General features: G+C 40.7%; 1 protein-coding gene across 7 annotated transcripts in view; it reads left to right on the top strand.

Moving 5' to 3' along the window:
• Positions 1-24,650, top strand: part of setd5 (SET domain containing 5) — a 140,905-nt gene that overhangs the window by 34,638 nt on the left and 81,617 nt on the right. For 4 of the 7 annotated variants that reach the window (XM_080181702.1, XM_080181708.1, XM_080181687.1 and 1 more), the window contains 3 exons: positions 7,583-7,639; positions 8,563-8,661; positions 12,462-12,640. In XM_080181702.1, the coding sequence (XP_080037828.1) occupies positions 12,570-12,640 (71 nt within the window). In that variant the 5' untranslated portion in view covers positions 7,583-7,639; positions 8,563-8,661; positions 12,462-12,569. The remainder of the gene's footprint in view (positions 1-7,582; positions 7,640-8,562; positions 8,662-12,461; positions 12,641-24,650) is intronic. The other 3 variants (XM_080181713.1, XM_080181714.1, XM_080181712.1) reach the window with 2 other exon arrangements.

Below are 24,650 nucleotides of genomic sequence, written 5' to 3'. Positions count from 1 at the left end.
GGCAGAGGTGTATAGGAAGTATCGTAAAGAGCTAAGGGCACACACAGCCTTGCAGAGCACTGTTGTTGAGGATGATCACAGAGGAGGTGTTGTTGCTTATCTTTATTGATTGTGGCCTGTGGGTTAGGAAGTTCAGAATCCTGTTGCAAAGGGAGGAGCCGAGCCCCAGGCCACATAGTTTGGAGATGAGTCTCGTGGAAATAATGGTGTTAAAGGCTGAGCTATAGTCTATGAATAGGAGTCTGATATAGGTGTCTTTGTTATCTAGGTGTTCCAGGGTTGAGTGTAGGGCCAGGGAGATGGCATTTGCTGTGGACCTGTTGCATCAATAGGTCAAACTCTGCACGGTTTCAATTGAACCTTAGGCTTTGAGGTTGCATGGCCTAGTTGTAGTCTACATGTATCAAATAGCCTACTAAGAATTTCTTTGCTGGGTTCTAACAAAACAAATTTTGGACTCGTTGCTTTTGAGCTGAAAGCAGTGATGTTTAAAGTTCCATCAAATTGCGAAGGGACTACCTTAAAGAAGTTAAAGCTTCTTGTAACATCTATGAGCTATTAAACGTAATGATTCCATGTGCAGTTTGAGAGCAGGATCTAGTGGTGGAACATCATACACATCAGTGTTTCCATTTTGAACAAGCGTCACTCTTCACCTTTCACTTTATGACTGGGCTGTTTTGTAAGGCAATCTTTATAACCATATAGGGATAATAAATTGTATTTTTGATGGTATCTTCTTTTTGAGCATTGTCCCAGTTAAAATTATCACTAAGCTATTTGGTTGTGTGTTAGTACAGTAGCTAATTTTCAATGATGGTACATTATTGATTTGACAAAAATAATTTATCATTTTATGGTCCTGATCCAAGACAGTTCATAATCTTGATGTCCTATTTGGCCCTCAGCTTCTAACTCAAGATCCTCTCCTTGTCAGTGCCCACTTTTCTAACATCTCCTTAGTCCCCTCAGCTCATCTGCTGAATCCATATCTGTGCCTTTGTTACCCCTGGACTTGACTATTCCATTGCTCTACTGGCTGGATTCCAAGTTTCCACCCATCATAAACGAGCTTATCCTTAATTCTGCAACTAGCATCCTAACTCACAACAAGTCCTGTTGATCTATGACCGCTGTGCTCGCTGATCTATTTTGCACCTGCTTCAGCAACACATCAAAATTTAAACTTGTCATCCTTGTTTTCAAATCCCTCTTTGTCTTGCCTGCTCCCCATTTCTGTAACCTCCCTTTGCCCTTCAAACTTTGTATATATCCACACTCCTCCAACTCTGCCATCTGTAGCATCTCTGGTTATCTTTGTTCCAGTAATTATGGCTATGCCTTCAACTGCTTATATTTTAAGCTCTGAATTCCCCGCTTATTCCTATAAACAGGGGTCACAGTCTGAGGATTCGGGGTAGACCATTTAGGACAGAGATGGGGAGACATTTCTTTACCCAAAGAGTGGTGAGTCTATGGAATTCATTCCCACAGGAAATAGTTGATGCCAAAATATTGAATATATTTGAGAGGCGGCTAGATACAGCACTTGGGCTGAATGAGATCAAAGGTTGTGGGGAGAAAGCAGGGTTAGGTTATTGAGTTGGACAGTGATAGATGGCAGAACAGGTTCGAAGGGCCAAATGGCCACCTCCTGATCCTATCTTCTATGTTTGCTCTCCACTTCTCTACCTGTTTTTCTCCTCATTTAAGACATATCTCCGTATGTGGCTCAAATTTTGGTGTCAAATTTTGTTTCATAAAGCTCCTATGAAGCAGCTTGAGGTGCTTTAGTATGTTAGAGGCGTTACATAAATGCAAGTTGTTGTTGGTATTTTGTGGTGGTGTGGGAGTGAGTGGAGGAGAAAATTAACTAAGTGGTCCTGTTCTGCTGGAGGAACAGGTGGTTGGTTGTGTTTTTGTGGTTATAATGATCAAAATGCAAGGTTAACGATTGATATCTATTGGAATAGAGGAGTTCCCAGAGGATTTTGAAACTATATTGCCATTCTCTGTTTTTGGCTCACATACTGAAACTGTTGCTCGGATACTGCTATTCTTTGCCTCAGTTCCATTCAATCTGTATTTTGTTGCACTTTCATTCCAATGTTACATAATAGGCGCTCTTTCTTCTTATTCAGCCATTAAACATTTAGAATAGATTCTTTTCCCAACTGCCGCCATTCTGTTTTAACGTTCTGACATTGCCCCATCGTCATCATTACCTTGCCACAGTCGTTATGAAGTGCATCTGAAGGGAAATTCTAAGTTTCTACTGTCAGTTTATCTATATCTCTGCGGCAGAGAGACCTCAAAGTACTTTCTGCTAAGCTGCTCCTTTGACCTGTGTATCACTGCTTGTAACAGTGGACCTGAAAAGAGCTTGCTGTTGAACTGTGCCTTTCTCATCTGTACCATTGTGCCTGCATAATTCCATACTATGCATATTAAATAAGGAATTTGCTTGAAAATGTTACTTCTACAACGTGATGTAGAGCAATATTTTGATATTGAATGTCAAGGCTTGTGGATTTTAAAATCAATGTACTGCAGTAGGATCTGGACCAGAAGTAGCAGCTGTTGTTTTGTCACAATCGTACGTGATGAGCATAAGGTTTGTAGATTAGATCTGAGATTAAAAGGGGCTGTGTAAGTGAGAGCCATAAAGATCAACCCCTCTATAAACTGGTGCTAGTCCAGTGTGCGTGTTAGAGACAGCATTTAGAAGCGTGTGCACATAGTCAGAAAATTGTTAACTTGGTAAGAAAGCGGTAGGTGATATGATTTACAAATTTATCAAACAGGTTTCAGAATTGAATGACCAGATCGATGCCTCCAGCTCCTCTTTCTGTCATAGTTTGATTTGCCCATGGAGGCTCCTCTGTTCACTCCACTTGAAGGCTGTCAATCATTTCCGTAACAGAAGTAGTGATAGTGAAGCATTTTTCTGGAGGCTTATTTTTACTCTTGCTGGATTTCCGACAGTCTTTGATAAACTGTTCAGTGCGCTAGTTCAGTAGTGCCCCACCTGGTTATGTTTCCTGTTATGGTTTACTGTCTCTGTAATATGTTTTGCCACCTGATTCTCAGTGCAGATTGTTTTGCTTGATATTTCAGTATTTTGTGAAATTAGTTCTTTTATGACTATAAAAATGTTAGCTTTGCAAGAACATGGAGCAGGGGTTGACTATTTGGCCCCGCATGCCTATCCCACCATTCAATAAGACCAAGGCTGATCTAATCCACTTTCCTGTCTGCCCTGCATAACCCTTTGCTCCCTTGTTAATTAAAAATCGATTTAACTCGGCCTTCAATGTATTCAGCGACCTAGACTCCACGGCTCCCTGGGGAAGAGAATTCCACAGACTAACAACCTTCTGAGAGAAAGAAAAATCTCCTCATTTCAGTCTTTAATGCGAGACTCCTAATTTTTAAACTTAGTTCTAGCCTTGCCTATAAAGGGAAACATCCTCTCAGCATCCAATCTATTAAGACTCCTTAGAATTTATATGTTTCAATAAGATCGCCTCTCATTCTTCTAAACTTCATTGGATACATACTCAACCTCTTCAGCCTAAGAATCAGTCAAGTGAACCTTCTCTGAACTGCTTCTTATATATTCAGTCGTGGGACATGGGTGTCACTGGCTTGCCAGAATTTTTTTGCCCATCCCTAGTTGCCCTTGGAGGGCAGTTGAGAGTCAACAACACTGCTGTGGCTCTGGAGTCACACACAGGTCAGGCAAGAAAGGCAGCTTTCTTTCCCTGATGGACGTTAGCGAACCAGATGGGTTTTTCCGACAATTGTCAATGGTTTCATAGTCACCAGTGCATTCCGAATTCCAGGTATTTTTTAATGAATTCAAATTCCACCATCTGCCATGAGGGGATTCGAACCCAGCTCCTCAGAATATTAGCTGAGTTTCTGGGTTAATGGGTTAGTGACAATACCACTAGGCCATCACCTCCTTTCTGATGCAGTTATATCCTTAAGTAAGGCAACCAAAGTACTCCAGATGTAGTCTTAACAATTTCTATTTTCCGCTTCAACAAAATATATATTTGAAGAGTTTAAGCTAAAGGGAATAAGTACTTAAAATTAAGATTAATATATGTAATATAAAAACTGAATGTCACCCTTCTTTTGGGCAAGGAATAATAGAATGGTCCCAAAACAGAAGGAGACCATTCAGCCTGTTGCTGAGCAAGAGCAGCTCAAATCGATCAGAATCTTTTTAATTTGTCTTCTGTTAAGAAGCACATAGCCTTCTGTGTCTCACATCCAACGCCGGAATCTCCATATCTCACTTTGCAACACATTTCATACAACTATTGTGAAATAAGTGAAGGATTTTTCAATTTCTTATAAATCCTTCCTTGATTGTTCATTCTATAAACTATTCAATATCTTTGTGCAAATCCTCTAAGAAGCAGATTGTTGTTATCTCCAAAATGAAAGTTTGCCTTGGTGGATAATGCTTTTGTCATTCAGTAACCCTCTCTGCAACCCAAAGGCACTGATGCAAACACCGAAGCTTCTGCTGTCATCAGCTTGCTGAATGCAAACTAGAGATTTTGGGATTTTCCTGATGTGTATGACCACGAAAGTCAGTGATGAATTTATCTGTTGAACTTTGTTGGATGAACTGATCCTGTGTTTCTTTCATCTGAAGTGACCCTCAGGACATTCTGAGCTACATTTTGGAATGGCTGGAATTCTTCAACCTCACTCACAACTGAGATTCTCTAGTCCTGCTGCTGTGAATGGAGTTTTGGCTCAGAGATGAACTTTTTCTTCTCGGCGGCAGCAGCGGCAGTATAAGACCAGAGAATTCTGGCAATAGCTTTGGTCTCCAAATTCAATGGAGGAAATTCCTGCTCATCCAATACTGAATGTCTTGACAATTGTCTTGTGCTGGCTGAATTGCATTGACTCCCAGTCAAGTCGTGCCTTGATGATGTATAGCCTGTATCAATTTCTAGAAAACCACTCATCACAATTTGGAACTGACCAGACTTATTCTTGCTAACCTAATAGTTGAAGAAACATTTATTTCAAGCTTGGGAGTGAAGATGCTTGTAGAATCCTAACCCATATATGGTTTCAATTTGTAGTTGTAATGTATTTGAAGTTAGGGTATCAAGTCCTCCATCTTTGGATGTGACCTTGGGCATTGGCTATGTTTGTTCACAAAAGAACAATTCATGCATAAGAACTAGGATCCGTGCTGATGGATCTTAAATGAACCTCTGTAGTTTTCTGGCCAATTCATAATCTCATGGCTGTGACAGAACATTCTTGAGGTAGTAACTTTCTGTGCATATTTTTAATGAAGTAATCAATTTTTTAAATGATTTTATATACCATTAGAATTGCCTAGGATTGAAGAAGTGCCACTGTGACAATGCTCTTTTCAAAGTGGGTTGAAGAATGAAATTCTGGGTCTGTCTGCTGTTTGCAGCTGACTGATTTTAAAAAGAACAAGAATTGGATACTAAATTCTTAACTTAGAAGGTCCTGACCCATTGCCTCCACAGTGTTGCTCTATCGGTACGCAATGTGTGTGTGTGTGTGTGTGGTGGAGTTCAATTCACTTAAAAACCTTTCTGACATCAGGAAATAGCTGTTCTTGTATAGGAAATTATGGATATGAACCTGGGTTATGTTACATGGAAATATTCAGTGCACCACCAGACCTGGAAAGATGAAAGCATGTATTAAAGAAGTGCAGTATACATTGCCAAGTTTAGTTGGAAACGTTAGCTGTCTTTTTCTTTTGGTCAGGATTCTATTGATCCACATTCATATGGCACAGAAAGAGACCATTTGGCCCCTTCTCTCTCTGCCAGGTCTTTGCAAGATCACCCAATTAGTCCTCTCTGCTATTTGATCAAAAGTACAGTCATGAATTATTAAACAAAATATATGTTTGTAAATGTTATTGTTAAACTCACCCCACCAAATGGTGTCCTGTGGATCAGGCTTAGTAAGTTTCTGTATGAAACATGGAGGGGTTACCACTCCAACTTGCTATTAGACAGATGGAAAAAAAAGACTTGGCTAAATCATTTACAAGTCTGCAGTTCAGAGGTGTACTGAAAATTAATCTGACAGTTGTAAGGATTTGTCTGTCAGTGTTTTCCTATATTTTTGTGTGGGTTCTCACCAATAGAGTTTTGGTTGTGCAGTTTCTGACTAAAGCTTGGTGCTAAATCCATGTATGAGGGTTTCAACAGCAGATGAACTGAGGTGGGGCAGAGTCAGAGCATGCTACAGAGCAGAAATGGATGGGTCTTAGTGGTAGTATGGGTGTGTGGTTGGAAGCTCATCTTAGTGTGAAATGTGGCACACTTTAGTTCAGCCTCAAATAGTTGCCATGGAGCAAGATGAAGTCAGTAGTTGGGGAATGGTGTTTGTGGAGAACACCAAACACAATGGGATTCTCTGGTCTGACTGCAGTGAATGGAGTTTTGGCTGAATGCCAAATCCTCTGTTCTCGTAGGCAGCAGTGGCAGGGCTTACAAGATCAGAGAATTCTGGCCAATAGCTTTGGTCTTCCCCATATTTAGTGGAGGAAATTCCTGCTCGTCCACATTATTGAACTTCTGACAATCACACTTGACTTCCATTCTCACTTTAAAATTCTCACTCTTATTTTTAACTCTCACCATGTCATCACTCCTTCCCCACTTCTGTGATTTCCTCCAGCCCAACAACCCTTTCAGGTATCTGTTTCTCAAACTCTAGTCTCTTGAGTATATCCAGTTTTAGTTGGTCTGCCATCTGCCATCACCTGCCAAGGCCATAAGTCCAAAATTGTTCTCTCCCTTTCTTTAAGTTGCTCTTTAAATATTGACCTTTTTCATTTAAGTTTTTGGTCATCTGCTCTTTTACCTCGTGCTGTGGCTCAGTGTCAAATTTTGTCCCATGACACTCCTACAAAGCAGCTCTATAAGTTTTATTTTACTAAAGGTGTAAGTATGAGTTGTTATAATTTATTAAGGGTTTTGGTCCCTACTGGTAAAGCAAAGTCTCATTTTTCTTGAATTATTTGTAGACGAGGAGCTGTGGATAATTAAATTTTCTGGGTAATTGAGCAGAAACTAGATAATGAATGCACCTGTGCATCCACGTAGGTGGGAAGCTGATCAGTCTGCTCACAGATTTACAGGCCAGGAGATGGAAAATAGAACTCCTTCAGATGTGACAAGTATGACAGCTTGCACTGTAAAATAAATGAAACAGCTGCTGCTTTGGTTTTTTTCTGCTCACATCAGCTTGGAAGATTCCACTTCCTATTGATTATAAGGTAGATGAGTTTGTACTTCCCTTTACCTGAAACCAAAAATTTCTGTGTGAAATGAAGCGACAAAAATATTTTTGATCAGTTGTTTTCATTGATTAAATAAAACATTCTGTGGAAGGGCATGTGATACAACTGTAGTGCCAATTTTTTTAATGCAGTTGAGAAAAGTGTGCATTGTTTTGACTGAATTAAACCCATATCCTTTTAAAGAGCATAAATTGATTTTATTTACTTTGCTATTTGCAAGTGATTAGGCTAATGTCCTCTCTCAACTAGGCTGGTTTCGTTGATCTCCATCCTCCCCCAGGACAATATACAGTGACAGATGTGCTGGTGAGTTGGTTGTGTTGGTTTCTTACAGCCTGTCAACATAGAGATGCAATAAGCGGATGGGATGTGTGGGTAGTATCTTGAAGGCTAAGCTGCTATTTAATCGAGGCAAAATGATGGATCTGGACATGTTCCAGGAATGGCTCCACTCTGAGAGTTAGTTGTAAGCACTATCCAAACTGTTGAACTCCATCACTTGCATTTTGACTTGCTTTTATGTTTTCTATACATTATTCCAAACAATGTAGATAATTAAATGTTGTAATTTAATACCATTCAATGTGATAGTGGTTTGTTCAAACAAAATTAATTATTTAAACGTGTAGAATGTATTTTTAAACTAAAAATGGTGCTTCCTGTAATTTTGGAGGAGTTATTTCCCTGGTCGTCTTTAGTGCATCCCTTTCCCCAACAACTTGCAGGGATTTAAAATTTTTACTTCCTCATTCTCCCAACTGAGAGGGATTGCAGGCAACTATTCACACAGCTTTGTAATTAATTGCTAGATGGTGTGTGAGAGAATTTTAAGGTACAGTAACCTTTCCCCCCACCTTCCTCCCTTACTATTTTCTGATTACCTGACTGAAGGATTGAGACCTGTGTGGGAGTTGAAGTCATAAACTTGAGTTAAGCTTACAGCCTCAGGCCCCCAAATCTTGGAACATATTGGCTGATAGCCACACCACAAGACCTCTGAGCATTTTACCAGTGTCTGTAGAATACTGCTGTTTTTTACCATCTGTAACTGATGTTGCAGCTTCCTCTAGTGGCAGAAATATGTAATATTTCTTATTCAATTGACTTCCCATATGTTAACATTTTTACTGTAGGTGCTTTCCCTGGACCGGTGGAATTGCAAGTTCTATTTTTTGGTTACCTGCTAATACGCTTAATAAACAGCAGCTCATTTCAATTATGTTTTCCAGACAGTATACGTTACCTACCAAACAGCAGTGACTACATTTCAAAATAACTCATTGGTTGTGAAGCGTTTTGGGATGTTCAGAGGACATGAAAGGCAATATGTAAATTAAAATTCTTTTTTTCTTTGCCTAGCTATTAAAAGAATCAAGTATGCATGACTACAGTACTGTTACTGATCCTGCGATAGCTTCTCCTAACTTACGCACATTTGTTACATCTGCAGACCTTCCAGGATCTATTTTTGCACTTGCTCCGCTCCCGCCTCAATTGCTCATCCACATTTTGTTTGTCAGCAACACCATCCAAAAACTCATCAACGCCTGTCTTGACAAGTCCACTACCTTTGCTCATGTCTGACATCTAGTATCAGATAAGCAGACATTTATTTCAGTTAAATATTGGGAAGATCACAGCCATCATTACCAGCCTGTAGGCCCACCATAAGATCTATTCACTAGTTGCCAATTCCACCACCGCCCCTTCCCCTGGTCACTATCAGAGGTGGCACAAAACTGTTACAACTCTCTATTTGATCCAGACCCGAGCTTCTGACAAATTCTTCACCACTCCTTCTGCTTTCCTGCCTCGACAGTTCTATTCCTGAAACTCCTAAGCATGCTTTTGTTAACTCCAGACTCGAATGTTCTAGTATTGTCACAGTTGGCCACCAGTCTTCCATGATCTTGAGCTTATCAAAAACTCTGCTGCCCGTATCCTAACTCATTCATCAATCAACCTCTGTAATCACTGACCTACATTGATTCCTGGTCTGTAAGTATTTTGATTTTAATCATCTCACTCTTTTGTTCACGTCTTTCCTTGGTCCCGCCCCTCAGTATCTCTGTGACGCCTTACAGCTGTATAATCCTCCAAGAACTCTGTTCCTTCATTTCTGGCCTGTTATGCATCCTGAACTTCCTTTGCAGCACTGTTAACAGCTGCGTAGGGCCAAAACTCTGGAATTCCCTCTCTAAGCCTCTATATATATCTCTCTCTGTCCTCTAAGACACTCCTTAAAACCTACCCTTTAAGCAAGCAATCGGCCATCTCACTTGACACTGTCAAATTTCTTTGTGAGCGTGCTTCTATGAAGCACCTTGGAACATTTCACTATATAAATGCGGGTTGTGATTTGTTGCGTGATGTGAGTTGATCAATGAAAATTTGACCAATTGGCATTCAGTTTCCCAATATTTAAATTAATGTATATTTAAAAACAAACTATACCATATTAGGAGGTATTTGATTCTGAGGAGGCAGCTTAGAAACTAGAAAATTTATTGGACTAAATAAATAAGATGGCTGTAACAGTGTAAAGTGCAGAAAAAAGGATGAAATAAATAGGAGAAAAATAATTTGTGTTTATGAGGCTTATGTTCAGGATCCCACAAAACATTTTGCATCTAATTATTTACCTTCCAGGTGTTGCAGCATTCCATTTACCCATGGCAAGCTCCAGTGTATAGAAAAATAGATGAATGATGCATTAATTAATATTTTAATGGTTTTGGTTGTGGCAAGAAATGTTGACCAGGACACTGAGACCTCTCTGGTTTTCTTTAAATAGTACTACAAATTTTTTTTTACACTGATGCAAACAGACAGGTGTACTCCATGAGTAGTGTTGATCTAGCTGAGGATTAAGTTAAAAGACTGTGGATGCTCACCACAGTCAGTCACTCCAGTACGTTATGAGGAACAACATTCGAAACACTAACTGGAATGTTGAAGTATATAAAACAATCAGAGTAATAGAAGTAATATTTGATTTTCTGTTCAGCTACACTTTGCTGTACTATCCCCATATCCTTTAATTCCCACCCATTTCCAAAAAGCTATTGATCTCTCTCTTGAATATACTTGATGCTTGAGCATCCTCATCTCTACTCAGTAGACAATTTCAAAGATTCATATCCCTTTGAATGAAGAAATAGGTCCTCATCTCAGCTGTACATGACTGATCCCTTATACTGCGACTGTGATCCCTAGTTGTAGGTTGCCCGGCTAGGGAAAACACCATAGCAACATCTACCCTGTTAAGCCCTTTCAGCATTTTATATACTTCAGTGCAATCAACTCTTATTCTTCTAAACTCTAGGAAATAGAGGCCTACTGTGTGCAATCCCCTCATCACAGGTGTCAAATTAAGTAGCCTTTACTGCACTCTGTCAAAGGCGAGTATGTGCTTCTTGAAGTAAAAGAGACTAAAACTGTATCCACTACTCCAGGTGTAGGCTTGAAGGAAATCATATTTACTCTTATACACCAATTCCTTTGTAATAAATGTGAACATGCCATGTGTTAAAACTATAAAATGCCCTGTCATGCTTTGAATATTGCATTCAGTTCTGGCCACTCAGTGAAAAACATTCAAGTCACGGAGACATTTTACAGAAGATTAGAGACATTTTGAGCATGTACCTGATTCCTGTGGGGTTGGGCTTGGTGGGGGAGTAGTGAGGAATGGCATTTCAGCCTTGAAAGAGATGCCTGAGGAGTTGACCTGACAGTCATAGCAAAAATCGCATAGAAAAGACAAATCTGGAAAACTGCCACAAACCTAAAACATGAGATTTGGACAGAGGAGGACAAGTTCAAACTAGTAAAAGACAAATTTCAGATTTTGTGAAGGAGTTCATGACATCAAAGTATGATCAACACATAAGAGTTATCAAGGCAAAAATCTTTGAATCTTTTGAGAAGTTATGTCAACATCCAAAGATGTGTGGGTTAGGTTGATTGAACATGCTAAATTAACCATTAGTATCCCAGAATGTGATAGGTTAGAGGGATTAGCCGGGTAACTAAGCGGGGATAGGGCCTGGCTGGGATTATTGTCGGTGCAGACTCGATGGGCCAAATGGCTTCCTTCTGCACTGTACGGTTTCGATGATTCTATGATAATAAGAACTTTCACACAGTTTCTGGTCAGAGTGGTTACGTTTCTTGACTTAAATAAGCAAAATAATGATGTAAAATGAATTGTTTTTTTATCACAAACATAAAAATTTAATCAATGGTGTATGTTTGTGCATACACTTGTGTTGAGTAGAGAAATTGGAGAACTTCATGTTTCTTAAGCTGTTTTCTGCTTAGACTGTATTTGGTCACCACAGTTGCCTCATAGTACAAATATTGGGGTAACATCATTCATTTGTTACATACTCCTGGCTTTAAATACTTCATTAGTTTAGAAAGATCTTTAACGCATCACAAAGTACCACGTTTGGCCATTTAACAGCTATAAGAAAATTGTGTGGGATTATTTTGAGGGAATGATTGGTGAAAAATTTAATTTGCTCCGCTTGCATCAAGTTAAAGTCTATAAATTGACATTTGTGCTGCAAACACTTGAAACTTACACAACCATTTGATTTGTTTCTAAAATTTTAGATAACACATTGTTCAGGGTATCTTAGCAACAGAAAACTGTATGTAAAACAATAAAACCTGCTCTACACAGTAGTCCACTTTGATATATTGAGCATTGTTGATAGACAAGCCATTGTAACCACTGTTATGTTACTACATCAGTTATGGTGTTTCTCAGTGCACCAGCTAACAGTAGAACACGCACTATCTGTGATGCTGTCTGTGTAAGAGAACTGGACAAACTCTTCTTGCTCCAAAATTTATATTTAGATTTTCAAAGACTCTTTGTAAATCAGCTATGAAAGTGTGAAAGCTGAAATATGGAGTGCTACAATATGGCTGTATGCTATTTGTAATTAATGTTGTAGTTGTGTTTGTGGCATTGTTATTTTGCTCAAAAATGCTCATTGGCGTTAACTTGCACACCTCACTGTACAGTGCCTGAATAACGTGACTGAGAATTTGATCTGTGTAAAATCTTTAATTTATATTAATTTAACTTTGTTTTCAATCTCCCTCTCTTTTGCAGTTTCCCTCATGTCCATGATCTACACACAACACTGTGGCTGCTGGGCCTCGGTGTGGTCAGGCACTGTGCTTCGGACTCCGTGATAAACACAACTTGGTGTTGGACGTCATGAGCATAGTAATTCCACTGGGAGTTACTACACCAGATACTTCATACTCTGATATGGCTGCTGGTTCAGAGTGAGTACTATACAGACATCAGGGGATGCTAGTTTTGGTGGGGTGGGTGGTTTGAAGGGGGTGGTGGGGAAATTGTTTTTTTGTTGTGAGTGAAGAGATGAATATTTGCCAATGGATGCACTTTAAAGCAGTACCTTCAGGTAGGCCCTCCAGTAGCACTATATTTAAGACCCTGAAGAACATATTATGGGACTTTAAACTGGAATATTTCTTTTCATGCAGATTGAAATGTTTTCTATAACCACCATGATGTTTTACTTGTGTTGTTGTACCACGTAAATCAAATAATTTGTAATACATGTTATTTGATTTCTCTTAACTTCTGCTTTTCCCCATTGACCAACCTTCTTCCCACAACCCAAAGCAGCCTTTCCTGCTTAACTTATGTAGTTACTGGTTATCTGAATATTTACCTATTTAAAGGTATTGAAAGTTGGCAGCTGAATAACACAGCATGCTTTAGGCCCAAAACTATCGTTAGCAGCACTACAATAAGTCAACCAGTATATATTAGAAGTAATAGTGCAAACATGCAGTATACTATCCAGAACCAACTCTGCTCTCACCAGCCTTCCCTCCTGGCCTCAACAACAAGAGCAGCTCTGCCTGTTGCAGATGCTGTACTTTGGCATACCCTAATGACAGGAACCTAACCTCTAATATTGCTGTTCAACCAGAACGTTTTGTACACTTCAACATCCTACTTCATCCAAGTGGTGCACTCCATTCCCAAGTCCGATTTCCTGCATAGTTGCATAAACCCTTTCCCATGTCCCATTCCTTGTCCAACTAATTTACATGCTGACCCATATCTTGGCTTTCTCTTTAATTAAAACAAATGAGATCTACTAGCATACATTTCTTTACAGCTAAATTGTATGTACAGTACCGTTTTATTCACTATAAAGGAAGATTGGCAGTTAGAATCCGAAGTTGTAATATATTGGTTTGGGGGGGGAAGCAGTACATAATAATCAGCGAGAGGTTTCCTTGCCCATGTTTGACTGATGTCATGAGACTTCCTGAGTCAGTGTTGAGGGCCATTCCCAATGGGCTGCGTACACTGTGCTGTCAGCTCTGCTGGGTCTGTCCTGCTAGTGGACAGGACACCTCCAAGGTTGGTGATGGTGAGCTCTGGTATATTATCTGTAAGTTATGATTCCCTGAGTATGACAATATCAGCCTGTTGCTTAACCAGTCCATGAGACAGCTCCCCAATATTGGCATAAGCCTCCAGTTGTTAGTGAGGACGACATTACAGGGCCACCAGGGCTGAATTTGCCATTGTTTCCAGTATCCGATTTGATGGTTAGATGTCCATTCAGTTTCATTCCTTATTGATTTTAGTGGTTTGTTACAACTGAGTGGCATTTAAGAGTCAACCACATTGCTCTGAGTCTGGAGTCACATATAGGCCAGACCACGTAAGGATGACAGATTTACTTCCCTAAAGGACATTAGTGAACCAAATAGATTACTATGCCAATCATTTTTGGATTATTAGGTGAAAATACCACTACGCCACTGCCTCCCCACAGTGATGGAAAGAACAATGTTAGCAAGTGGCATATGCTCAGCAATAACGTGGTCACTGATGCTCAGTAGGGTGCCGCTAGGCCACTCGGCTCCTAACTTCAATACAGCATTGGTTCAAACCTGGAAAAAGAGCTGAACTCTAGAAGTGAGGCGAAAGTGACTGCTTTTGACATCAAGGCAGCATTTGATTGAGTGTGGTATCAAGGAACCTGAGTAAAACTGGAATCAGTGGGAATTGGGGAAAATTCTCTGCTGGTTGGAATCATACCAAATGTTTATGGTTGTCGGAAAATGTTTATGGTTGTTGGAGGTTAATCACCTAAGTTCCAGGGCGTTGCTGCAGGAGTTCCTCAGGATTATGTCCTAGGTACAACCATCTGCAGCTGCTTCATTAATGAACTTCCTTCCATCATGAGGTCAGAAGAAGGGAAGTTCGCTGATGATTGCACAATGTTCAGCACCATTCCTGACTCCTCAGATACTGAAGCAGTCTGTTTTCAAATGCAGCAAGCCCTGGGCAGTATCCAGGCTGGGACTGACAAGTGGCAAGTAACATCCACACCACACAAATGCCAGGCAATCTAAACAAGAGAGAATCTAACCATCGTCCCATGATGTTCAATGACGTTGCCATCGCTGAATCGTCCCCTATCAACATACCTTTGACCAGAAACTGAACTGGACTGACCATAGAAATACTGTGACTACAAGAGGAGCTCAGAAGCCAGAAATCTTGCAGCAAGTAATTCATCTCGAGATTCCACAAAGCCTGTCCACCACCTACAAGGCACAAGTCAGGATGGAATACTCTGCACTTACCTGGATGAGTGCTCCAACAACACACTCAAGAAGCTCAACACCATCTAGGACAAAGCAGCCTGCCTGATTGGCACCCCTTCCACAAACTTTCACTCCCTTCACCATTGACGCACAGTGGCAGCAGTGTGTACCATCTGCAAGATGCATGGCAGGAACTTACCAAAGCTCCTGAAACAGCACCTTCCAAACCCATGAACACTACCAACTAAAAGGAAATGGGCAGCAGACACATGGGAATACCACCATCTGGAATTTCCCCTCCGAGCCTCTCACCATCCTGACTTGGAAATATATTGCCGTTCTTTCACCATCACTGGGTCAGAATCTTGGAACTCCCTCCTAACAGCACTGTGAGTGTACCTACACCACATGGACTGCAGTGGTTCAAGAATGCAACTGGACAGTTAACCACGTGGAGGCATAATGGTTAGCACTGCTGCCTCACAGCGCCAGGGACCTGGGTTCAGTTCCTGGCTTGGGTCACTGTCTGTGCAGAGTCTGCACGCTCTCCCCATGTGGGTTTCCTCCGGGTGCTCCGGTTTCCTCCCAAGTTCGAAAGACTTGCTGGTTAGGTGGATTAGCAATGCTAAGTTCTCCCTCAGTGTACCTAAACAGTCGCCGGAGTATAGTAACGTCATTGCAATATTAATGTAAACCCACTTGTGACACTAATAAATAAACCTTAAATACCACCTTCTCTAGGGGAATTAGGGATGGGCAATAAATGCTGACCCAGCAAGTAATGTCCACACCATGAATAGATAAAAGGAAAAGTAATATAACTGTTCAAAACTAGATGCTATGCTTAAACCTATGAAAAACATCTGTACATCTGAACCTTTCCCTCATCTTTCATCTTTTATATTCAGCTTTTGTGTGAACAGAAGGTTTTTGAACACACATTCTTTCCCTCAAAAATTATAGGTTGCTTAAGAAATTAATGCATTTTTCCCTGTGCAACCTGAATCTGAAAATAACCCAACTGATGACATGTAAAGATGCTAGCTGTAAAGGTCCTTCCTGATGGGAAGCAGTAATGACCACCAGCAAAAGGTTTGAATTGCATAAAAAGGTTTGCAGCTTGTCAACAATAATCAGCATTGCTGCCTCACAGAGTCAGGGACCTGGGTTCAATTCTGTCCTCTGGTGACTGTCTGTGTGGAGTTTACATGTTCTCCCCATGTCTGCTTGGGTTTCCTTCAGATGCTCTGGTTTCCTCCTACAGTCTGAAGATGTGTGGGTTAGGTTGATTGGCCATGCTAAATTGCCCCTTGGTGTCAGAGGATTAGCAGGGTAAATATGTGGAGTTACATGGAAAGGGCCTGGTTGGGATTGTTGTGGGTGCGGGCTGGATGGGCGAAATGGTCTCCTGCACTCTAGGGATTCTGTGATTCTTATCTTGGAAAAACTCTCCCACCAAGCAGAACCAAAATTAAAATTCTCATCACCTTGTCAACTATTTTGAATTTCCTCCAAGTAGAAAATGAAAACTTGGCTGTTGATCACCTTGTATTAAAACAATTTGGTATGGCTGTTTTAGGTGGGAGAGAATATTGCTATAGTTACAATAACTGAAGTCTGTGTTTCTTCTCAGCTTAATTTTTCCCCCAGTGATCCTGACTACACCCTCTTTAGTAAATACAAACAGCGCTCAGATATTGGTGGGTATGGCACATCCTTTTGTATTCACTGTGGCAAACTCTGTACCTGAAGTAATATGATCATTTCATCCCCAATTATTATTGGTTGTATTCAAATGTATTATCAAGTGCTTCAAAGAAAGGAGTGGCTGTTCTCACTGCAAAGTAAATATGCCAGGATCTTGTTTAGTTTGGGGGAAATAGTTTTAACTTGAATCAGTACTAAAGATACACAAGTCTGAGCTCACATACCAACCAACTCAAGAACAGCTCCTTCCCTGCTGCTGTTTTGAACGGACTTACCTTGCATTAAGTTGATCTTTCTCTACACACTAGCTATGACTGTCACACTACATTCTGCACTCTCTCGTTTCCTTCTGTATAAATGGTATGTTTTGTCTGCGTAGCACGCAAGAAACAATAGTTTTCACTGTATGTTAATACATGTGACAATAATAAATCAAAAAGTTTAGATCAGTTTGCTTTTAATCAGGAACTTGGACTAAGTTGGTATAAGGTGACCAATTACAGTCAGTGTCAAGTGCTTGCATGTGAGAGATGTATAAGAATGGTGCTCTGGCTACATTATTCAGCAGTCAGTCTCATTGGCTTCAGTATTTTGTATTTGGGGTGATGAGTGGTGTTTGTATTTGGGGTACTGAGTTGACAATCTTGATTTTCTAGTACTCAGTTAGTTTGTACTCTGCTACCCAAGGGTTGCTTGGCCAGGCTTGTTATTTTGCCTTTGCGTGCAAAACCTTGGCAGAGTTCCTGACTCTCATCTGGTGCCCTTTCATCTGGAGAGCAGTGTTTGAAATCTCTGTTTTTGGACTTTTCCTCACATATGTGCATTATCCAAAAATGCTTTCTGGAAACTTTTCAGTGAATTTTATGTTGACTGTTATGGTGTTGTGCAACTTATAGAATCACAAGATCTTTAGAGCATAGAAGAAGACCATTTGACGTATTGTTTCTGTGCTGGCTGTCTGAAGGAGCAACTCATCTATTGCCTTCTCCATGTTGCCCTGTGCATTAGAAGCATGGGAAATAGGAACACAGATATGTTATTTGGTCCTTTGGGCCTGCTGCGCTATTCAGTATGATCATGGCTGATCCTCCATCTCAATGCCATACTCCTGCTCTCTCTCCATATTGTTAACGTCTTTAGTGTCTAGAAATCTGTTTCCTTCTTAAATATATTCAATGACTTGGCTTCAGTTTTCTGCAGTAGAGAATTGCACAGGCTCACCTCCCTTTAAGTAAGAAATTTATCCTCCTTCCTCTCCTAAATGGTCTATCCTATTTCCTGAGACTATGACCCCATGTTCTAGACCCTCCAGCCAGAAGGCAACATTTCTGCATCCGGTCTGTCCATCCCTATCAGAAGTTTATACGTTTCAATGAGATTCACCCCCCGCCCCCTCATTCTTCTAAATTCCAATGAATACAGGCTTAGTCGACTGAAATCTCTCCTCATTCAACAATTCTGCCATCTCGGGAAAGTCTGGTGAACCTTCACTGCACTGCCTCTAGGTAAGGAGTTCAAAACTGCAGAGTACTCCAGGTGTGGTTTCTCCAAGACCTTGTATGGTTGCAGTAAGACATCCTTGCCTCTGTACTCAAATCCTCTTGCGATGTTTTTCAGATAATCATCCAATTCCCTCTTGAATGTCTCATTGAATTTGTCTCTACCATACTCCCAGGCAGTGCATTCCAGATGCTAACCACACACTGTGTGAAAATGGTTTTCCTCATGTTACCATTGCTTCTTTTGTCAATTTCCTTAAATCCGCAATCTTAACTCTTGTATACAAATATCTGCATTTTTGTTTGAAAGAAGAATGCCATATTTTTGCATGGGGCTGATGGGATAGAATTAACAAGAATATTTACTTTGTGTTGGTATGTCTTTTGCGTAAGTAGACCCTGTGACAATGTACATGAAACAATAGGAGGCAAGTTTGCAACATTTATTTGAACTGTTAATTATTGCTCCCTTTTGATGGTGCTCCTCAGTCTGCTTTGAGGCATGCTATACAGTAGGTATATGAGAGGGGCTATTACCAGGTCAGAAACTGTGCTATTGTAGAACAATACGTTGAATCGTGCTCGAGTTCAGCTTCAGGGACCTGTCGTCTTTTCTGTAATCACCTGCCTGAGTCCTAAAAGCACTCTGGGGACAATTGCAATTCTTGAGGAAATCTTGTGAGAGGGAGAAACATAAGATTAGGATCGGCTCAGACAACAGCCTGGAGTGGGAGAGGAAGACTGGGGGAGGGTGGGGAAGGTGGGGGGGTGGTGCCTGCTTGTTGTTTCATTTTAGAAAATCAGCTAATATGCATTAGTCAGGCTGAGTAATAGCTTTGGACTCCAGGAATTGACGCAAGAGAATTTTGGCTGTTAATCCCATCTGATTAATTATGCCAGGCTTGGGTCTTGTCCATTAATTCCCTGCCACAGGGGAATCTACCATTTCTTTGTTGATGACAACAAACCTCATTTAAATAACAGTATCTGCGTGGCTGTAATAATTAAATGCTGGGCACTTGATGGACTGTTGTACATCTGCGCAGATTAGATAGAACGGTGCCTGAGACTCTTCTAAACATTGGAGAGCACAAGCTCAACTTATTCAGGCTCCCATCATAAGGCAGTTCTCTCATCCAGCAACTAATCTAGTGAAGTTTTGCTGTACTGCTTCCAATAACTCCATGAATCCTTATCTTCTATATTAACCTTTTGTGTGGCACTATATTGAAAACCTTTTGGAAGTCCAAGTGTGCCACATCTACTGGCTCCCCTTTATCTATTCTGCTAGCCGCATCCTCAAAAATCAAATAAAGTTGTCAGATACGATTTCCCTTCATAAACTCCAGGTTTATTGTCTGATCATAATATGATTTCCTAAGTGCATTGGTTAAGATTCGTTAATAGATTCCAGTAATTTTGTAACAATTTGATGTCAGTTCTGTAATTTCATGTTTTTTTATTTTTCTTGAATAGCAGTCTGACATTTGTTAACTTCCTATTTATTGAGATTGTTCTAGAATCTAGGGAATTTTGGAAACCATAACCAGTGCATCCACTATCTATCTCTGCAGCTACCTCTTTTGAAATCCTAGGCTGTATGCCATGAGGCATTGGGGATTTGTTGGCATTTTAATTTCTTAAGCTTCTTATAGAATTTCTACAGTGCAGAAGGAAGCCATTTAGCCTATCAGCCTTGCACCGACAACAATCCCACCCAGACTCTACCTCCATAATCCCATATATTTACCCTGCTAATCCCTTTAATATTAAGGGTCAATTTAATATGACCAATCAACCTAACCCACACACTTTTGGAGTGTGGGAGGAAACCCATGCAGATGGGGGGGGAGAACATGCAAACTCCACGCAGACAGTGACCCAGGGCCGGAATTGAACATAGGTCCCTGGCATTGTGAGGCAGCAGTGCTAACCGCTGTGCCACTGATATTAATTACTTTAAGTTTGTCACTTTAATTCATCCTTTGGTTTTCCTTTGTTCTGGTATGCAATTGTGTCTTCCACTGTGAAGACAGACACAAAATATTTGTCAAAATCTCACCATTTCCACATTCCCCATGACAATGTCTTCTGCCTTCTTCGAAGTTACCAGTGTTACTTTGGCTATGTTTTTCCTTTTTATCTGCTTATGAAAACAGATTGTAAAAGTTTTTCCATTCTTAACTAGATTATCCTGTTATACCTTTTCCCTCTTAGTGGACATTTTGGTGACCCTTTGCTGGTTTCTAAAACTTTTCAATCATTAAACTTACTTACAACTCATCAGGTCTATACCTGGCTTCTCTGGTGCTAATTAGTCAAACCCATTCCTTTGCTCTATCCCAGTAGCACTGCAAGTTATTTTTCTTCAAGTTGCTTACTTTGCAATTTATTCTGCGCAACATAGTGAGCCTCTTTCACGATGATCTTTTGTTCTTTTAATGGAATGTATTTTTGTTGAACATTTTGGATCATTTCTTCAAATATTTCCCACTGTTTACTTATCTCCACATCTTTTAGTTTATTCAGTCAGCCTTAACCAGCTCTCACCTTATATATGCAAGTGGCCTTTTCTAAATTTAAGATACTTGTTTTTGACTGTAATGTGCCTCTTTCAAACTTAATATGGAATTCAGTTGTATGAAGAACCTCAATGTTTTGTTTGCTTTTATGTTCTTACTTTCAAAGAATTATTTAACCTTAATTCTCCTGCCAAAATGCTCTACCAGGCACCAATCAATATTGAAATTTGTTTCCATCTTCATGCTTATTCTGCAAGATTATTAAACTTTATTATAATTTATTGTAATCTTCATCGGTTCCAATTTGGTGTTTGTTGTAAATTTTGAAATTATACCTGTCTCTCGAGCCCAAATCACTTTTGCAAATGACAAACAATATTAGCCCTAATATTGATACTTTGTAACACCACCACGATGATGGTCAAGAGCTTCAAGTTCCTAGGTGTTCAGATCACCAACAACCTGTCCTGATCCCTGTATGCCGACACTATAGTTAAGAAAGTCCACCAATGTCTCTACTTTCTCAGAAGGCTAAGGAAATTCAGCATGTCCACTACGACTCACCAATTTTTACAGATGCACCATCGAAAGCATCCTTTCCAGATGTATCACAACTTGGTATGGCTCCTGCTCTGACCCAAGACCGCAAGAAACTACAAAGGATTGTGAACGTAGCCCTGTCCATCACGCAAAGCAGCCTTCCATCTATTGACTCCTGCTGCCAGGGGAAAGGAGCCAACATAATCAAGGAGCCCACGCACCCCGGGCATACTCTCTTCCTCTTCCTTCTGTCAGAAAAAGATTCAAAAGTCTGAAAACACGTACCGGCCGACTTGAACAAGTTCTCCCCTGCTGCCACCGGACTTCTGAATGGCCCTGTCATATATTAAGCTGATCTTTCTCTTTACACTACTGTATCTGTGATACTATACTGCAACTTATCATTTCCTTCTCCCCTATGTACTCTGGATGGTATGTTTTGTCTCTACAGCATGCAGGAAACAATATTTTTCAATCTATCCCAATGCATGTGACAATAATAAATAAAATTGAATCAAATTCCACCTTTGCCCATCCTGATTAACCATCTGTAATCTCAACTCTTTTTTGCTACTTATTCCCTGGCTCCGTGTGCTCTGAACATAGTCATGAATCTGCTAGGCAATATGTTAGTGAAGAACTTTTGGAAATAAGCGCTAATTGAAGGCCTCTTGAAGATCCAAGTATATTGCATGTACTATTTACTATTTGCTCTTTCTGATATTACCTCATAGTTTCAATAAAATCGTTCTTGTATGATTTTACCTTTTGAAATCTGTTCTCATGTCTTATATATTGTAATTTTAAAATTGACTGGTAAGGCAGCAATCATTATTGACCAATGAAAAGCCTATGCATTTTTGTATTTAGTCATTCAAGGGATGTGGGCGTCACTGGCTAGGTCAGTATGTGTCTGAGCACTAGTGCCCCAGAGGCTTAGCCTTTCATGCCAGTTCACTGCTGACAGCTGTTGTCTCCTGGATCAAGATCTTCCCAGTGGGACAGGTGAGCATGCATTGCCAATATGCCTCTCATTGGATGGCCATCTTGCAATTTTTTGCCTCTCCCTCAAGTTGTGTGTCCCCTTTTCCTGCAAGGAAAGTCATGAATGCAAGTGAGAAGAGCAGTATTTGTGGATGGTGGTGGTGAGGAATGAGTATGCCATAGCACAAGATGAGAGTGACGATTGGCTGTCAAGATGATCGTAGATGTCCCTAGGAAGAATGGAATGAGTACAGTTGCATGGTGTGTAGTTCTGAGGAGTGTCAGGAGAATGCTGAGCAAGTCAGAGGGGGATCGGGCACCTGTAAGTGTTATGCTACTCACCATTCCCACTTCCCTGAGGTCCTTGATCCACTTGTGCACTTGTTTGCAGGCTGGAGGGTCTATACTCCTGCTGATTTCCTTGGCCTCTTCATGCACATTTACTCGATTTGAGAGGGTTGTGACTTCCTGCCATCCTTGGGGGAATATAAGCTCACTTCAGTCTTTCAGATCCTGCAGCAGGGCCTCCAGAGATGAATGAGGTTCCCAGGGAGATCGGGAGCATGGGGATAGTCTTTCCAGTAACCCCTCCCTGTGGTTCCTGCAACCTCGGGCATCCATATGTAGTTCCGCCATTCTGGACTTTTCAATGGGAAATTTTTCCTTTGACAGATTTGGTGTTTCACCCAAGCCAACCTCGCTGATTGGGCAGGAAACCTGGAAGCAGAAAGCTAATGCTGGCGCTCAGTTAAAGAACCATAATTAAGCCCACAGCAGATTCCAGCGGGTTCCTGACCTGCCATATGTTCCTCTGCTTCAACTTGGACTATCGTTTGAAAACTCTGCCCTTTGAGTTTGTATTTTGTGAGATTTGATACTGGAATTTAGATCGATTTGTGTTGGTGAGTATCTGCTCCTGTAACTAATACTTTGCTGAAGGCAAGTCCATTAGGCAGACACACTGGTTGTTATTACAACATGAATTGTCCAGATAAGACCCAGAGCTTCATGTTTTCACTATTCCTATAAAAAGTCTTTTGACAAATCGTGTTAGATAAGATCCTATTATAGGGCTTGGCAACCTTGTGACTGGAGCTTCTTTTTTTGACAATTTCTGTAAATTAGTGTGATACAGAACAAAATCAAATTTTACACTTCTCTCTTCCTACTGTGCCTGCCAGTGAAAGCCAGATCAAGAGCTAGGGGGAACAGGCGAGCAAGTGGAATTGAGACCAGGATAACGTCAGCCTTGATCATGTTAAATGGTGGAGCGGGGTCAAGGGCTCAATTGCCTATTCCCACTCCTAATTCCTATAACTGGGCTTTTTACTTTACTGGAGTTTTTATGCATTTTTGATCATGGAACTAGATTCTCACAAGATGTTGGTGACATTGGTGGAATGGTATTAATCTATAAACTCATGGTCCCCACAAAAGAGATAAATAAGATCCAAGCTGACAAGATGCGGCCTTGCACCCTATTTTGCGCTTGATCTTAGTGCAGGGGCTGAGAAATTGCTGTAATTACTGGAGATGGGGCAAAAGATTTGTGCACAACAAGGTCTGAGACAGGTGAATCTTACTTTGTTTCAGTGACATAGACTGAGGGCTAAATATCATTCAGGACATTGAACTCCCCTATTCGTTTTCAAATGTGCTTCTGGATATTGTACTTCCACCTGAGAGGCCAGGCCAGATCTTTAACATCTCAAATGTTGTACCTCCGATGGTGCAGCGTGCCCCCAGTACTGCAGTGGAATGAGCTGCGATTTTATGTTCATGTCCTGGAGCGGCATTTGACCCACAACCTTCTTCCTGACTCTAAGATGCAAGGATGTACGTGAAGAAATAGTGAATAATCGTTTTCCTTCAACTCTGTTTATAATTTATAATAACATAATGCTTAGTTAATGGATGGCACAGTGGTTAGCATTGCTACCTCGCAGCGTCAGGGACCCAGTTTCAATTCTGGCTTTGGGTGACTGTGTGGAGTTTGCACATTCTCCCTGTGTCCACATGGGTTTCCTCTGGGTGCTCCGATTTATTTCCACAGTTGAACGGTTTGCGGGTCAGGTTGGTTGGCCATGCTAAATTGTTAGGTGTCAGGGAGATTAGTGGGGTAAGTACGTAGAGTTACGGGAATAGGAACTGGGTGGGATTGTTGTTGGTGCAGACTCAATGGGCCAAATGGTCTCCTTCTGCACTGTACGGATTCTATGAATTCACATGAAACAAAACCTGTGTCGTTCTCAGATGTTTTAATTTGTCAGATTGCCCTGCCCTGTTCTGGTGCACCTGATGATCCAGGCTAACAAATGAGTTGCTGCCACCTACTGGCAGAGTGAAAGATACATCATTTGAATAGAAGTATTCTTAATTTCCAGATTGATCTGATATTTCTGCCCAACACCTATAAAATTGAGTTAGCTGGTTTATGGGTAA

Source organism: Carcharhinus amblyrhynchos, chromosome 3 (assembly GCF_965287045.1).
Source record: "Carcharhinus amblyrhynchos chromosome 3, sCarAmb.v2.hapA, whole genome shotgun sequence".
NCBI lineage: Eukaryota > Metazoa > Chordata > Chondrichthyes > Carcharhiniformes > Carcharhinidae > Carcharhinus > Carcharhinus amblyrhynchos.
This window is presented reverse-complemented; position numbering and strand designations above follow the sequence as displayed.